This window comes from Macaca thibetana, chromosome 7 (genome assembly GCF_024542745.1).
Source record: "Macaca thibetana thibetana isolate TM-01 chromosome 7, ASM2454274v1, whole genome shotgun sequence".
NCBI lineage: Eukaryota > Metazoa > Chordata > Mammalia > Primates > Cercopithecidae > Macaca > Macaca thibetana.
Genome location: NC_065584.1, coordinates 5,431,107 through 5,448,680, shown reverse-complemented (window position 1 = coordinate 5,448,680; position 17,574 = coordinate 5,431,107). Strand labels below are relative to the sequence as shown.

The 17,574-nt window shown below is 50.3% G+C and overlaps 1 protein-coding gene across 1 annotated transcript in view; it reads right to left on the bottom strand.

Moving 5' to 3' along the window:
• Positions 1-14,263: 14,263 nt before the first annotated feature.
• Positions 14,264-17,574, bottom strand: part of LOC126959115 (uncharacterized) — a 37,983-nt gene continuing 34,672 nt past the window's right edge. Inside the window, exons 3-4 of the mRNA XM_050798067.1 lie at positions 15,187-15,641; positions 14,264-14,447 (exon numbers count right to left, since the gene is read on the bottom strand). Of these exons, the coding sequence (XP_050654024.1) occupies positions 14,398-14,447; positions 15,187-15,641 (505 nt within the window). The 3' untranslated portion in view covers positions 14,264-14,397. The remainder of the gene's footprint in view (positions 14,448-15,186; positions 15,642-17,574) is intronic.

Below are 17,574 nucleotides of genomic sequence, written 5' to 3'. Positions count from 1 at the left end.
AAGAACCAGTTTCTACATGAGAATTTTCAGATATTTTGGTCAAGGCCAGCTATGAGAACCTTGGAGGTGTTGGGGTTCCTTAGACTTGGCTCCCATGCCTGGTCCATGTCCTCTTCCTCTCTGGCGCCTCCCATGATTGGGCCTCCTCCTGCCTAAACTCATAGCCAGGTCCTGGGAATAATCTGGAAGCTCCTTACCGTGTAAACAAACGACGGAACTACCTCTGCTTCCTGGTCTCTAGGGAAACCAACTTACTCAGGAGCAGGGGTTTTCAGACTGCGGCCTGGGACCCTTTAAGAGTGTGTGAAATCAACATAAAGCGTCTTGCCCGGCATTACAAAGCGGGGTGGATGGAAACTAGCAGCCACGTGGCGCGGGCCCCAGCGGTGGTTACTGGGTGTGTGCCGGCTCCCGTGATAGCTGTTCCGCAGCCTTAGGGGGCGCCCCCCGCCCAGGCCTTCCCTACACTGCAGCCGGGACCGGCGGGGAGGAATCCGGAAGCAGGCGTGGCGGTGAGCAGGTCGCTGAAGGGGCGCAAGGTCTTCCCTGGCGAGTGCCTCCTCCGCCTGTTTCCTTCCTGTCACCACCAGCCACTGTCCCCACTCTCCTCACTTGTAGGAACTTTTCCTACCGCAGTTTCTGCCATTGCCAATGGGGTTTGAGATTTCTTATAGAAGAGCCCTCCCGGGCCCTAGCTCTGACAGTCTGTCTTTTGTTTTTGGGACCTTCATTTTTCCCCGTTTCTCCAGTGAACCTGCCCCAAAGCCCCTCCCTGGGTCTGGGCATCACTGGGAACCACTGTTTCCCGTCAGGCCCCACCTTTAATGTCCCTCCTTCCTTCCACAACTTCCTGTCTTTCCAGCTCTCCCGCCTCGGTTAATAAACAGGACATTGGCCGGGCGCGGTGGCTCAAGCCTGTAATCCCAGCACTTTGGGAGGCCGAGACGGGTGGATCACGAGGTCAGGAGATCGAGACCATCCTGGCTAACACGGTGAAACCCCGTCTCTACTAAAAATACAAAAAACTAGCCGGGCGCGGTGGTGGGCGCCTGTAGTCCCAGCTACTCAGGAGGCTGAGGCAGGAGAATAGTGTGAACCCGGGAGGCGGAGCTTGCAGTGAGCCGAGATCCGGCCACTGCACTCCAGCCTGGGTGACAGAGCGAGACTCCGTCTCAAAAAAAAAAAAAAAAAAAAATACAAAAAACTAGCCGGGCGATGTGGCGGACGCCTGTAGTCCCAGCTACTCGGGAGGCTGAGGCAGGAGAATGGCGTGAACCCGGGAGGCGGAGCTTGCAGTGAGCTGAGATCCGGCCACTGCACTCCATCCTGGGCGACAGAGCGAGACTCCGTCTCAAAAAAAAAAAAATAAATAAATAAATAAAAAATAAACAGGGCATTTTTGTCCTGTCTCCGGGTGACATTCCACAGTTACACACCAGTTGAGACCTCTGCCATGGTTTCTACCATCAATATGCCAGCCCCTGGCTGTTCCTTCTCTCTTCTCAGACTCATGTCCCTCTCCCTGGCACATCACGGAGCTCCTGGAGGTGGGTCCTTGTCCCCAGGAAATCTTGTCCAGCACTCTCACTAATAGAACTTGTGTGCAGATGACTCACGGAAGAGCCGGGCCAGGACTCAGCTCCAGACCTGGATGCTGAGCCTCATGAGCTTCTCCCACCTCTCCAGCCCTCTATAAGGGTTCGTTAGCCAGGTGACTGACTATCCCACCACCTTAAAGAATCCCAAGCTTCCCCATAAGGGATCTGCCACTGAGTCCTGCCACTTGTGCTTCCTAAGTACCTCTTGAACCCAGCCACTTCCCTCCACCTTCATCTCCCGCTTCCACACAACCGGGAACTCACCTGGAAGGCCTCCATAATCACCTGACTGCTCCCTGCATTTGGTCTGGTCTGTCTCCAACCTGTAGCCAGGGTGAGCTTTGAGAACACAGACCTGGCCCTCTCTATTCCCTCCTCCCCACCCTCCGCAAATCCTAGCTGACTTCCCATCCTTCTAGGAAGAGAACAGAGCTCTTTAGGCCTGTGAGGCCCTGCAGGTCGCTGCTGCCTACCCATACAGCCCCAGTTCCCACTGTGCTCCTATTTCTGTGTCTGGCACTCTCCGCATGACTCGCCCCCACAAGGCTGTGCAAATGCTGTTCCCTCTGCATGGAACACCATTCCGTCTGTTCTTCTCTAATTAATTTATTTTCTTTTCTTTTTTTTTTTTTTGAGATGGGGTCTCGCTCTGTCGCCCAGGCTGGAGTGCAGTGGCCGGATCTCCGCTCACTGCAAGCTCCGCCTCCCAGGTTCACGCCATTCTCCTGCCTCAGCCTCCCGAGTAGCTGGGACTACAGGCGCCCACCACCTCGCCTGGCTAGTTTTTTGTATTTTTTAGTAGAGACGGGGTTTCACCGTGTTCGCCAGGATGGTCTCGATCTCCTGACCTCGTGTTCCGCCCGTCTCGGCCTCCGAAAGTGCTGGGATTACAGGTTTGAGCCACCACGCCCGGCCTCTAATTAATTTCTAATGGAACTTCTGCTCACACATTTTCTTAGGAACCCCCACCTACCTCCCACCAGGCCAGGTGTTCTGTCATGGAGAGGTTCTCAGAATGTGGTGCCCTCTCCTTCAGAGGACAGACCACATGTGCTCCTCTGCTTCCTCTAGCCCTCCAACCTCAAGTTCTTCCACTCCTGCTTCACCTTCTTTTCTGTCCAGTCTCCTCCTCTTCCTTATTCAACATGTTCCTTTTTTTTTTTTTTTTTTTTTGAGACGGAGTCTCTTTTTTTTTTTTTTTTTTTTTTTTTTTTGTTGAGACAGAGTCTCGCTTTGTTGCCCAGACTGGAGTGCAGTGGCCGGATCTCAGCTCACTGCAAGCTCCGCCTCCCGGGTTCACACCATTCTCCTACCTCAGCCTCCCTAGTAGCTGGGGCTACAGGCACCCGCCACCACACCCGGCTAATTTTTGTATTTTTAGTAGAGAGGGGGTTTCACCGTGTTAGCCAGGATGGTCTCGATCTCCTGACCTTGTTTTCTGCCCGCCTCGACCTTCCAAAGTGCTGGGATTACAGGCGTGAGCCACCACGCCTAGCCTCAACAACATATTTCTAATAGATCACCAAGCCCTGCAGATTTAGCATCCTAAATATTTGTTGACCTCATCCCACAGTGATGTTGCTGTTAGGGCAATCTGACCATTTTCCTTCTCCATTTGAAACCTTTCAGTGTCCCTCAGTAAAGCTGGAGCGTGGATTCTGGATCCAGGTGGCCTGGATTCAGATCTTAATTCAGCCCCTGCCTGTGTGACCCAGGGCAAGTCACTTACCCTTTCTATGCATCCATTTCAGTATCTGTAGCATGGACATAAACATGTCTTCTTCATGTAGTGGTTATAAAGCTTAAATGAGCTGCTTCTGGTTTTGGAAATGGCTCAGGTGATAGCCTACCCCATAGCAATTTATGCCCCCTTACATGCTTACCAGGCAGCAGGCTAGCTACTTTGCATGCGGTTTCTTAATCCTCTCAACTCTGAAGTAGGTGGCTTTGGTCCCACTGTACAAATGAGAACCCTGAGGCTCAGGAGAGGTAAGTCATTTACTCAGAGTCACCCAGAGCAAGGGCCTCCAGGGCAGTTACACCCAGGTCTGGTGTGATTTTTTTTTTTTTATCCTGATGCACAGTCTCAGCCGGGTGCAGTGGCCCACACCTGTAAACCCAGCACTTTGGGAGGCTGAGGCAGGCCAATCACTTGAGGTCAGAAGTTTGAGACCTGCCTGGCCAAAAAGGTGAAACCCCATCTCTATGAAAAATACAAAAAAATTTAGCTGGGTGTGGCAGCACACACCTGTAGTCCCAGCTACTCGGGAGGTTGAGGCAGGACAATTGCTTGAACTCAGGAGGCAGAGGCTGCAGTGAGCCGAGATTGCGCCACTGCGCTCCAGCAGGGGCAACAGAGCAAGACTGTCTCAAAAAAAAAAAAAAAAAAAAAAAAAAAAAAAAAAAAAAAAAAAAAGACACAGTCTCACTGTGCTGAGGCTGGAGCACAGTGGCACAAACATGGTTCACTACAGCCTCAACCTCCTGGGCTCAGGTGATCCTTCTGCCTCAGCCTCCTGAGGAGTGGGACCACAGGCATGTGCCACCACACCCAGCTAAATTTTATTTATTTTTTGTAGAGATGAGGTCTTGCCATATTACCCAGGCTGGTCTTGAACTCCTGGACTCAAGCAGTCCTCCCACTGTGGCCTCCCAAAGTGCTGGGATTACAGGTGTGAGCCACCACAACTGCCCTTGGCTCATACATTTTGATACATTGTTTTTTTCCTTTTCATTCAGTTCAAAATATTTTTAAAATGTGCTTTTCTTATTTCTTGACTCATGGGTTATTTATAAATGTTTTAGTTAGTTTTCAAATAGTTGGAGGTTTTTCAGATTTTTTTGTTATTGATTTTTTTGTTTTTTTTGAGACAGTCCTACTCTGTCGCCCAGGCTGGAGTGCAGTGGCATGCTCTTGGCTCACTGCAACTTCCCCCTCCAGGGTTCAAGCAATTCTCATGCCTCAGTCTCCCAAGTAGCTGGGATTACAGGCGTGCGTCACCACACCTGGCTAACTTATTTGTATTTTTAGTAGAGATGGGCTTTCACCATGTTCGCCAGGCTGGTCTCAAACTCCTGGCCTCAAGTGATCTGCCCGCCTCGGCCTTGCAAAATACCGGGATTACAGGACTGAACCACCATGCTATTATTGATTTCTAACATTTAATTCCATTGTGGTCAGAGAACATACTTTGCATGATTCAAATCCTTTTAAATTTATTGAGCCTTGTTTAATGGTCCAGAATATGGTCTACCTTGGTTAAATGTTCTTTTTGAAAAATAATTATGCCGAGAGAAAGATGCCAGTCAGTCAGTCATTTACATAAAATTTTAGAAAATGCAAACTAATCTCTAGTGACAAAAAGCAGATCACTGGTTGCCTGTAGGAGGTGGGCAGACAGGGGCGGGAGGGAAGGATCCCAGGGACCTGAGGAAACTTTTGGATGATGAATCTTCATTATCTTGATTGTAGTGATGATTTCCTAGGTATATACATACGTTGAAATACATCAAATTGTACTTTAAACATGTGCAGTTTATTGTCGTTTTTATTGAGACAGGGTCTGTCACTTAGGCTGGAGTGCAGTGGCAAAATCTTGTCTCACTGCAACCTCTGCCTCCCCAGTTCAAGTAACTCTCATGCTTCAGCCACCTGACTAGCTGGGACACGTGCGCCACCATGCCCAGCTAATTTTTGCTTTTTAGTAGAGACATGGTTTCACCAAGTTGCCCAAGCTGGTCTTGAACTCCTGGCCTCATGTGATCCTCCTGCCTCGGCCTCCCAAAGTGCCGGGATTACAGGCATGAGCCGCTGCGCCCAGCCAACAGTTGTTTTTAAATAATCAATGTTTAGCAAACCTTGTAGAAAGTTGAAGAAATGTTCAGGATCAAGCTATAGTTATATAGGAAAAGTAAGTGGTTCATACTTAGGAAAGAAAAATTATAAATCAGTGTAGTGTGGGAAAAGTAAATTAAAAAAAAAATATATATATATACTTTAAAAAAAAGGCCAGGTGCAGAGGCTCACGCCTGTAATCCCAGCACTTTGGGAGGCCAAAGTGGGAAGATCACAAGGTCAAGAGATCAAGACTATCCTGGCCAACATGGTGAAACGCCGTCTCTACTAAAAATACAAAAATTAGCTGTGCGTGGTGGCATGTGCCTGTAATCCCAGCTACTTGGGAGGCTGAGGCAGGAGAATCGCTTAAACCCAAGAGTGCGCCACTGCACTCCAGCCTGGTGACAGAGCAAGACTCTCCGTCTCAAAAAAAAAAAAAAAAAAAATCCAGTCATTTCTTGGAGACACAGTTTCCAAGAAAGATGGCATCAGTTAAAGCACAGGTCTGGAGCCAGATTGTGAATTCCGATCCTGCCACTCACTGGCTGTGTAACTCTGAGCAAGCTCCTCAGCCTCTCTGTGCTTCGGTCTAAATATCTCTACAATAGGGGTGTCACCATAGAAGGGACATGAAAGGGCCGGGTGCAGTGGCTCACACCTGTAATCCCAGCACTTTGGGAGACCGAGGCGAGTGGATCACCTGAGGTCAGGAGTTAGAGACCAGCCTGGCCAATGTGGTGAAACCCCATCTCTACTAAAAACACAAAGAATTACCCAGGCATGGTGGCATGTGCCTGTAATCCCAGCTACTCAGGAGGCTGAGGCAGGAGAATCACTTGAACCTGAGGGGAGGAGGTTGCAGTGAGCCGAGATTGTGCCACGGCACTCCAGACTAAGAGACAGAGCAAGACTCTCTCAAAAAAGAAAAAGAAGGGATGTGGGGGGATCCTGGGAGTAGGTGCTGGCCATTTATGTTTCAGAGGTGACCCTAAAGTGGATTTCCACAGAGCAAACCAGTTTTTCCATTGAGTAACTATAAAATCAGGATACTTCAGTACCAAAACTTCACCAAGCGAGTTTTAACCTGTCTTTCAAAGGTCAGCTTGGGGTTGGTCACTTCTTGAATTCACCACATGCTGCCACTGGGAAGTCGGCAAACTCTCCTTCCCCTCCCCTCCCACTGTTGGAGTGCGGCTGAAAAAATATGTCTGGCCACGTTGATAAGCCAGAAATGGAGTCTTACTGCTCATTATTTGTCTGTTCACCATTCATTTCATATCTGTTTACCAAAAGCCCGTGTCCAGGCCCTGGGTCAAAGTGGGAGCAAAATTGGGTCCTCACCATTGTGGCGGAGGCAGACATAAAGCCCCCACCACCTAAATATGTGGACTCAGAAACTCTTGAAGAGCGCTGGGATGGTGAGGGGCACCCCAAGCACTGAGGAGGGCAGGTGCTGGCTGCGGGGAAGGAGTGTGGGGAAGGGCATGCAGGAGAGGGAGGGAACAGAGTTTGCAAAAGCCCTGAGGGTCTGCGGTGAAATCTAGAAGGAATACTAGGAGTTAGCCAGGGAACAGTGAGAAGGCAAGAAGTAAAAAGAAAATGGAGGCTGGAAAATTCCTTCAGTGCAGTGGGTGGGGGAACACAGAGCCCCTTTTGGGGCAGGGGTTGGCCACCACTGGAGCTGAAGTCAGAGGTAGGCGGGGGCCAAGGGACTGGAAATGTGGCCTGGAAACTAGAGGAGGTGTTGTGGCGTCTTCCCAGGAGCTGCAGTCTGACCCACGTCCACTCTGACCGTGGGGTGGAGGAAGCACACTTCCAGTGAGACCTGAGGAGGACCTGTCCCCGAAGAGTTGGTGGGCGGAGCAGGGGCAAACTTGGGAGCGGTCAGGGGAGTGAGTTAACCGGGTGAAGCACAGGAGCCCCAGAGGTTCCCGGGTGGATGAGGCTGTGCTCACCAGGGGAACACAGGGCTCAGGCAGATGGTGGCAGGTGACCCTTGCCAGTGGTTCAGTGTCACCTTTGTTGGACCACAATGTCTGTGGCGCATCCATGTGGATGGGCTTCCAGTGAACAGGATGCTGGGAACATGAGCAGGAATGTGCTAGAAGGGATGTATTGGGAAGGAAGGGAATGAGACAGGCATGAATGGGCACAAAGACGGTTCCCAGGATGGCAGTCTCAGTAGGGCCAGAAAGCCTGGGATCTCAGAGGAAGAGAGGCCTGGGGGACAGGAGGCTGTGCCTGTGAGGGGGTCCAGTCCTGGGGGTGCTTGGATGTTGGAGCACCTGTGGGAGAGGGTGGCAGGACTCTTTCCTCCCTGTCACCCCTCAGCTGCAGGCCTCCCGAGCCTCCCTCCTGCGGCAGCCTCAGTCTGCACCCCTGGCATCTGCTCTGAGTCAGGCAGGGGACGGTGTGCGTAAGCCCCTCTGGGCAAAGCACAAAGAACTGACAAAGCAGAGGCAGCTCCCTCAGGAGCTTATGTTCTAGTTGGGGAGGGACAGGCCAGAAACATGCAAACAAGTGGGATGCCTTTGGGCATGCTCCTGTCTCCTAGCAGAACCAGGGGTCCTGGACATAAATTTGAACTCCTTCCCCAAAGTACTGCCATTTTCCCTTGAACTCACCTTCAGATCTTCTGAGTCATCTTTGACTCATCTCTTGTCTTCAGCCCCCACATTCTGACAGCTGCCAAGTCTGGTGGATTTTTCCTTTAAAACGTTCTTTCTCTCTGTGCTTATGGTCCTGCCCTGATCCAGGCCCTCAGGGCCCCAAACCATTTCCACTTCCAGCTGGCTCTTGCTGGGTTTGTGTGTTCTACATTCCCGTTTTCATCTGCCCACTTCCCAGTGCAGAAAACTGCCAGGCTCCCAGGACACTGAGCTTGTAGTCCCTCTCTTGGTATTCAAACCCCAGGGCCTGGCTGACCCTGCCTCTGCCTGCTCACTGCTGGCATGTCAACACACACCTTCCTTGGGAGGCCCCCTCCTGTGCCCATCTCCATGCCTGACCTTGGTGCTCTCAGACCTGGAATGCCGGGCACCCACGTGTCACCAAGGCACCTCCAGCCCTGCCCACAACCCAGCTGAGTTCCCTGAGGCAGCCTAATGGGGCACCATGGTCAGCCCTGACCAGGGGACCTGGTGATTTAAGAATATGGCAGAGGGCCGGGCGCGGTGGCTCACGCCTGTAATCCCAGCACTTTGGGAGGCCGAGGCGGGCGGATCACAAGGTCAGGAGATCGAGACCACGGTGAAACCCCGTCTCTACTAAAAATACAAAAAATTAGCCGGGCGCGGTGGCGGGCGCCTGTAGTCCCAGCTACTCAGGAGGCTGAGGCAGGAGAATGGCGTAAACCCAGGAGGCGGAGCTTGCAGTGAGCCGAGATCGCGCCACTGCACTCCAGCCTGGGCGACAGAGCAAGACTCCGTCTCAAAAAAAAAAAAAATAAATAAATAAAATAAATAAAAGTAGAAAAAATTAGCCGGGCGCAGGGGCGGGCGCCTGTAGTCCCAGCTACTCCAGAGGCTGAGGCAGGAGAATGGCGTGAACCCGGGAGGCGGAGCTTGCAGTGAGCCGAGATTGCGCCACTGCACTCCAGCCTGGGCGACAGAGCGGGACTCCGTCTCAAAAAAAAAAAAAAAAAAAAAAAGAATATGGCAGAGAAATAGATACTGAGAGAGGCAAACAGAACACGAAAGGGGGGTGAGGTTGGAGGGTGCACCAAGAATATGCGGCTGCATTGTTTTCTGGTTTTGTTCCAGCCTCCTCTCCTCCTCTGAGTTCGCAGCAGCTCCATTCTCTGGCCCCTCCCTCCAGCCTCCAGGGGCAGCAGATCCTGTTAAGTGTACTCAGGGCCCCTCAGATTCAACGTTACAGCACTCCCTTTCATTCACCCAGATTACTGCAGCAGCCCAAGCGTCTACGTTCTGCCCCCGATCGTCTCTCCATGCTGGGTTGTTCTCCAAATGCACCTGGAATCTCTTGCGATGCCCTTCTCCAGGCAAACACGTGTCTGCCGAGCTTGGCTTGGAAATCACCTCCTCTGGCCAAATTCACTCTGGGTGCCTCCTCCACAGCTCTTAGCCCCTGCTGTGAATTGAAATTAGACTCTGTCTTTCTCATCTCAAGACCCGGCACATGGCACGCAGCCATCTATGTGTGCTGAATGGATAACTGAATTGCTTTCCAGCGGGACCAAATGGGAACCCTTCGCCCAGAGGCTGTGATTAACCTTTGGCGCCACCTACTGGCCAGCTAATTGGTTGTATATGGGGCCTCCAGTTGGAAATGACTTTGAAGTTTAGGAATTTCATTTTTTCTTTATTCCCTGTGAATGGGAGAATCAGGAAAGTGAGAATTATGTGACTTCCAGTCTAGACCACCATCATTAGTGTTTCACCCTGAAAAATTCATGGCAAAGCTTCTAGCCTTTCATGGAGTAGGAATGAAACTGCCTGTGTAAGAGAAGAAAGCAATTTTTTTTTTTTGAGACAGAGTCTGGCTCTGTCGCCCAGGCTGGAGTGCAGTGGTGCGATCTCGGCTCACTGCAACCTCTGCCTCCTGGGTTCAAGTGATTCTCTGCCTCAGCCTCCTGAATAGCTGGGATTACAGGCGCCCACCACCACGCTCTGCTAATTTTGTATTTTTAGTAGAGACGGGTTTCTCCATGTTGGCCAGGCTGGTCTTGAACTCCTGACCTCAGGTAATCTGCCCGCCTCGGCCTCCCAAAGTGCTGGGATTACAGGTATGAGCCACCGCGCCCAACAAAAGCAATTTTTTTTTTTTTAAAAAAAAGGAAGAATGAAGGGTTAAAAAAAAAAAGCAAAATTTGAAGCAAGCAGTCTTAAGGTAGAGAGAGAGCTGGGGATTGTGAACAGCCCTCCCTGCTCCTCCCTAAAACCTCCCAGGATCTCCCTTGCAACTATAGGGTGGTGGGCACAAACCGGGGTGGGTGCAGGCTGGCTCTGCCCTCCACTGCTGCTCCTGTTCTGGTCTTGGCCAGTGCAAGAGCAGAGGCCTTGGTGAGTCCCACCCAAGGGCAACCTCTGGTTCAGCCAGTGGAAGAACAGGCCTAGCTGGTCCATCCAGTGCCCAGAGGGCTTGTTTATCCGCAGCTACCTCTCGAGGTGGGGTGGGTTAAAGCTGAAACTAGAGGAGGAATGAGCAGATGTGATGTTCCTGCCTGGTAGGGGAGCTGATCGTTCCTTTGTCTACACTGAGCCAGGGGTCACCTGGCTGTCAGGAATTGCCTATGTGGCCAACGGACCAGGTAGTAGGTACCCTGATCAGGCTACCTTGTCACATATGGGTTGTGAGTTTCAGTGCAGACTTCCTTATAGACTTGGGCTGGACCTACGGGTCCTCTATAACCTGGTCTTGTAGTCCTCTATTACCTGGTCCTGTCAGCTTCTGCCCTCATCTCCAAACCCTGCAATAAAAGGCCCTCCCACCCCAGCACCCTGCTAGTTCACACCTCTACCCAGCACCCTGCTAGTTCACACCTCTGCCCAGCACCCTGCTAGTTCACACCTCTGCTCTCATGCTGTTCCTCTTCCAGATCAACATTATCCCTTCCAAATGCCTTTTTTCCCTGCCACCTCCAGGGAGAGGGAATGCTGGCTTCTTTGCTCCTCTTTTACTGACCTAGGGGCAAGTCTCTTCCCTTTAAGCCTTGGGGAATTTTTTTTTTTTTTTTTTTTTTTTTTTTTTGAGACAGGGTCTCATTCTGTCTCCCAGGCTGGAGTGCAGTGGCCCAATCTCAGCTCACTGCAAGCTCCGCCTCCCAGGTTCAAATGATTCTCCTGCCTCAGCCTCCCAAGTAGCTGGTACTAGAGGCGTCTGCCACCACGCCTGGCTAATTTTTGTATTTTTAGTAGAGACAGGGTTTCACCATTTGGCCAGGCTGGTCTTGAACTCCTGACCTTGTGATCCACCTGCTTTGGCCTCCCAAAGTGCTGGGAATACAGACGTGAGTCACTGCCCCCATCCTTTTTTTTTGTTTTCTTTTTTTGAGACAAAAAAAGTGCAGTGGTGTGATCTCAGTTCACCACAACCTCCGACTCCCTGGTTCAAGCGATTCTCCTGCCTCAGCCTCCAGAGTAGCTGGGATTACAGGCATGCGCCACCACACCTGGCTACTTTTTGTATTTTTACCAGAGATGGGGTTTCACCATGTTAGCCAGGATGGTTTCAATCTCCTGACCTCATGATCTGCCCACCTTGGCCTCCCAAAGTGCTCTGTCGCCCAGGCTGGAGTGCAATGGCACGATCTCGGCTCACTGCAACCTCCGCCTCTTGGGTTCAAGTGATACAGTCCTTGAGCTGCTGCACCTGGCCAAGCCTCAGTTTTGTCTGTAAAATGAGGAGTAGGGATGGGACAGTTAGACCAGGTTCCATTTCTGTCTTAATGTAGTTCTAAATTATTTCACTAGAGGACAGAACAGCTAGAGTAGAAGTGGATTATTAAGTAGAACTGAGCAAGAATGAGCTGAAACCTCCACATATTGCAAACACCCTGTACCTTCTCCAAAGTTAGAGCAGGCAAGCATTATGCAAATGTTTTATAAACTGATGTGTCCTAGCCCCAATTAATATGTTGTAGCAAATCATAATGCTAAGTTAATACTTTGAGTGGCTAATGGATGTATAATAGCCAACTAAAAAAATTTCTAAGCTACTTCATAATGTAGTATTCCAAGCAGCACTCCATAGTGTACAGCATGCTGCTTATATGAAAACCTTTTCAACAATTTTGTATTTCACTTAAAAATGCAGGAGAGGCTGGGCACGGTGGCTCAAGCTTATAATCCCAACACTTTGGGAGGCTGAGGCAGGCGGATCACTGGAGGTCCAGAGTTCGAGAACAGTCTGACCAACATGGAGAAATCCCGTCTCTACTAAAAATAGAAAATTAGCCGGGTGTGGTGGCGCCTGCCTGTAATCCCAGCTACTCGGGAGGCTGAGGCAGGAGAATCACTTGAATCCGCGAGGCAGAGGTTGCGATGAGCCGAGATCACACCATTGTACTCCAGCCTGGGCAATAAAAGCAGAACTCCTTCTCAAAAAAAAAAAAAAAAAAATGCAGGAGAAGACCTCCCTAACATTGGATTTCAGTCAACATTCAATCTTGTTACCCACATTAAAACAGCTAAGCTAATTAAATGTGACACGTGTGTTTAGGGCTGGTGAAGAATGCTCTGCTTTACAAAGGCCAGTGGCTGACGTTCTTTTTTTTTTTTTTTTTGAGACGGAGTCTCGCTCTGTCACCCAGGCTGGAGTGCAGTGGCCGGATCTCAGCTCACTGCAAGCTCCGCCTCCCGGGTTCACGCCATTCTCCTGCCTCAGCCTCCCGAGTAGCTGGGACTACAGGCGCCTGCCACCTCGCCCGGCTAGTTTTTTTGTATTTTTTTAGTAGAGACGGGGTTTCACCGGGTTAGCCAGGATGGTCTCAATCTCCTGACCTCGTGATCCGCCCATCTCGGCCTCCCAAAGTGCTGGGATTACAGGTGTGAGCCACCGCGCCCGGCCCTGACGTTCTTACTGAGTGAGAATGTGGACACTTCGTTTTTGCTTCTGTTTCCCGAGTGTTAGCCCGTTAGTGCTACTGCCCAGCAGCGGCTTCCCTGATGTCCCTCCGTTCTCACAGGGACCCTGGGCTTCCTGTCATTAGTGGTATCTCTTCTAAATTCTATTTTAAAATTCCAAAAATAAAATTATAATGTAGGCTGGGCATGGTGACTCACATCTGTAATCCCAGCACTTTGGGAGGCCAAGGTGGGTGGATCACTTGAGTCCAGGAGTTCAAGACCACCCTGGGTGATATAGGGAAATCCCATCTTTACAAAAAATACAAAAATTAGCCAGGCAGTGGTGGCATGGGCCTGTGGTCCCAGCTACTTGGGAGGCTGAGCGGGGAGGATAGCTTGAGCCAGGGAGGCAGAGGTTGCAGTGAGCTAAGATTGTGCCATGGCACTCAAGCCTGGGTAACAGAGCAAGACTCTGTCTCGAAAAAAAAAAAAAAAAAAAGAACTATAAATATTCAAAAACATTTTTATTATGTAAAAATTTCCTCTTTAAAAACGAACAGCTGGTGAATCTCCCAGTGCTTTTTGAGGAAGGATAGCAGTGTTAGGAGGGTCAGGCTCACAGTGAATTCTCTCAGGGCTTGGTTCTATCAGCTATGATTGGGTCACTGCAATCCAGCCTGGGCAACAGAGTGAGACCCTGTCTCAAAAAAACAAAATTTTCAATCTGTTTTTTTTTTTTTTTTTTTTTTTTTTTTTGAGACAGAGTTTCACTCTTGTTGCCCAAGCTGGAGAGCAATGGTACAATCTCGGCTCCCCACAACCTCCACCTCCTGGGTTCAAGCTATTCTCCTGCCTCAGCATCCCAAGTAGCTGGGATGACAGGCATGCACCACCATGCCCGGCTAATTTTGTACTTTTAGTAGAGACAGGGTTTCTCCATGTTGGTCAGGCTGGTCTCAAAGTCCCTACCTCAGGTGATTTGACCGCCTGGGCCTCCCAAACTGCTGGGATTATAGGTGTGAGCCACCATGCCCAGCCCTGATTTTAATTTGTATTTCTTTGATTAGTAATCCTATCTTTTCATTCTTTACTGGCTAAGAGTTTAAATCCCTGCTCTGCTACCACTCTGTATGACTTTGGAGAGACAACTTGACTTCCATGTGCCTCAATTTCCTCATCTGTGAAGTTCCTCTCTAAAGAAATTGACCAGCTTCAAAGACGTATAGACTCTGACATAGTGGGACGGGCTCTAATGAAATTCCTGTACCCTTACTCACAAATCACAAAGCTTCTAGTCAGTATTTTAGTACCTCCCATTCTTGTTCAATAAATTACCACATGCTGGACATGGCCGGCTAGGGGCTGTGGCTCCAGAGATGCTTGAGGGAAGGTCAGTCACCACCTGTCCATCTGCTCCCAGCATTCAAAATTTGGTTCACTTCTCTCTCCTGCTGCTTTCTCCTCTTCCATTCTTTTGTCCTGTGGCTGCATGAGATACACACATTAGCAGGGCTCCAGAAGGAACAGAGATGAATGCAAATGTTCCACCCACTATGTCTAACCAGAGGCCAGAGTGACGTTCTAAGGGACTGAGTGTGACTCTGTTCCTCTAATGCTCAGCCCCTTCCGTGGTTCTCTGTGCCTTAGTGTCAAGTCCAAACTCCTCAGCACAGCCTGCCCAGGCCCCTCCAACACTCCCCCCTCATCTCTTGCCACCACCACCCTCCTAGGGTTCAGTCACTCCAAACTCCACTGCCCACTTCTGCACGCCCCTCCCGCCCACATTCCTCCCCACTTTTGCTCATGCTGTCCTCCGTAAGTGGATGCTCAAGGCGCAGCTCGCAAGCCACCTCTTCTGGGAGCCCAAAGGATTGGATTGTCTTTCTCTTTTCTCCCACAGCACTTTGTCATATATGTGCTATAGCCCTGTATGATGATGATTGTCACATGCACTCCAGGCAGGGACGTGGGACTCTCTTGGACATTGCCTGGGCCTGTAGTGGGCTCTCAGTAGATGTCAACTCAGTGGATGGGTAGGCAGGGAATAAACAGTAAAGAGAGTGACATTGTTTTAGCATTCTGTGACTCCCACCACCGGTTGGTTGGATGGCTGGTTAACATTAGCTAGAAATGTTTAGGATAGTAATTTTAAACCTTAGTCCACTTACCAGTAGCCTAAGCAATATAAATGGCTACAGACCCTCATAGAGGTGTTGCCATGCACCTTGGCTCCGTCCGAAGGCCAGCAACACAGTAACAGGGAATGCAGAGACGTGGAAGGGCTGTTTCCAGAGACAGTGTGGAGTGGTGGATCCAGACACCACCTGATGCCAGGGAAACACTTGGGCCTTTTCTTGGTACCAGTGAATGGGTGCCCTGCTGGGAACATAAACACAATCTTCTGGACTTCCAAACCAAACATAACAGAGATAGGGTGGCAGAGGATGAACTTGGACAGGCCACAAGCAGGCAGGCCCTGGCTTCCTTAGACTTCCCCTGTGACTGTCAAATGTATTAAAATACGTGATATGTTCTCTTCTTGCAGGAAGGTCAACTTGGGAAGTGGACCAGGGTCCCAGTAAGGAGCTGGGCTTCTCTGTAGATGCTGTATGGCCTAATTCCCCCAGTCCAGCAGTGCTTCTCCAGGTGGCCAGGTGCTCTTGGACTGGGCTAGAGGGCCTGCAGCAAAAATTAGAACTTAGTTGTTATTATTCCAGGCCCCATTCAGACTTCCCCTAATGACTCAACCAACTGCAGGAGAGCTGAACTGAAGGGTCTGAAATTCTGGTTGGCTTTGAAAGTTAGTGGCTAAGGGGAAAATTGAATCCAGGGGAAATGTCCCCCTTGAAAGCCCCTTAGGAAAGTAAGCTAAATGCATCAATGACACGAGTTCCCTGTAAGTCACAGACTTCCACACTCCGTATGAAGAAGCCTGGGCTCACATTCAGGCTCTGCCACTCACATGACTTGTGAGAGTTTCTCATCAAATGGGAATAATAATGTCTACTTCCTATGATTATTCTAGAGACTAAATTTAGATAAAATACGGGGAAATATAGTACATAATAAGCACTCAAGGCCGGGAGTGGTGGCTCACGCCTGTAATCCCAACACTTTGGAGGCCAAGGGGAGTGCATTGCTTAAGCCCAGGAGTTTGAGCCTAGCCTGGGCAACATGGTAAGGCCCCTGCCCCAAAATACATAAAAGAAGTAGGGGGCCAGGTGCAGTGGCTCACGCTTGTAATCCCAGCACTTTGGGAGGCCGAGGTGGGCAGATGACCTGAGGTCAGGAGTTTGAGACCAGCCTGGTCAACATGCTAAAACTCCATCTCTACTGAAAATACAATGGCCGGGCGCGGTGGCTCAAGCCTGTAATCCCAGCACTTTGGGAGGCTGAGACGGGCGGATCACAAGGTCAGGAGATCGAGACCATCCTGGCTAACACGGTGAAACCCTGTCTCTACTAAAAAATACAAAAAACTAGCCGGGCGAGGTGGCGGATGCCTGTAGTCCCAGCTACTCAGGAGGCTGAGGCAGGAGAATGGCGTGAACCCGGGAGGCGGAGCTTGCAGTGAGCTGAGATCCGGCCACTGCACTCCAGTCTGGGCGACACAGGGAGACTCTGTCTCAACAAAAAAAAAAAAAAAAAAAAAAAAAGAAAATACAAAAAAATTAGCCAGGTGTGGTGGCACATGCCTGTAATCCCACCTACTCAGGAGGCTGAGGCACAAGAATCGCTTGAACCCAGGAGATAGAGGTTGCGGTGGGCCAAGATGGTGCCAATATACTCCAGCCTGGGCAGCAGAGCGAGACTCAGTCTCAGAAAAAAAAAAAAAAAAAAAAAAAAAAAAAAAAAGAAGAAGTGGGAGTTGAATTTTTTTTTTTGAGACAGGGTCTCAGTTCTGTTGCCCAGGCTGGAGTTCAGTGGCATGATCATGACTCACTGTATCCTCAAACTGCTGGGCTTAAGCAAGCCTCCTACCTCTGCTTCTCGAGTAGCTGGGACTACAGCCACACACTACCATGTCCAGCTAATTTTATTTATTTATTTTTTTTGAGACGGAGTCTCACTCTGTCGCCCAGGCTGGAGTGCAGTGGCCGGATCTCAGCTCACTGCAAGCTCCGCCTCCCGGGTTCCCGCTATTCTCCTGCCTCCCGAGTAGCTGGGACTACAGGCGCTGCCACCACGCCCGGCTAGTTTTATGTATTTTTTAGTAGAGACGGGGTTTCACCGTGTTAGCCAGGATGGTCTCGATCTCCTGACCTCGTGTTCCGCCCGTCTCGGCCTCCCAAAGTGCTGGGATTACAGGCTTGAGCCACCGCGCCCAGCCTCCAGCTAATTTTAAGAAAAATGTTTTGTAGAGGCCGGGTGCATTGGTTCACGCCATAATCCCAGCATTTTGGAAGGCTGAAGCAGATGGATTGCTTGAGTCCAGGAGTTCGAGATGAGCCTGGGCGACATGGCAAAACCCTATCTCGGCTGGGCATGGTGGCTCACGCCTGTAATCCCAGATTTCAGGGATTACTGTACGTTGGGAGGATGAGGAGGATGGGTCACCTAAGGTCAGGAGTTTGAGGCCAGTCTGGCCAACATGGTGAAACCCTGTCTCTAC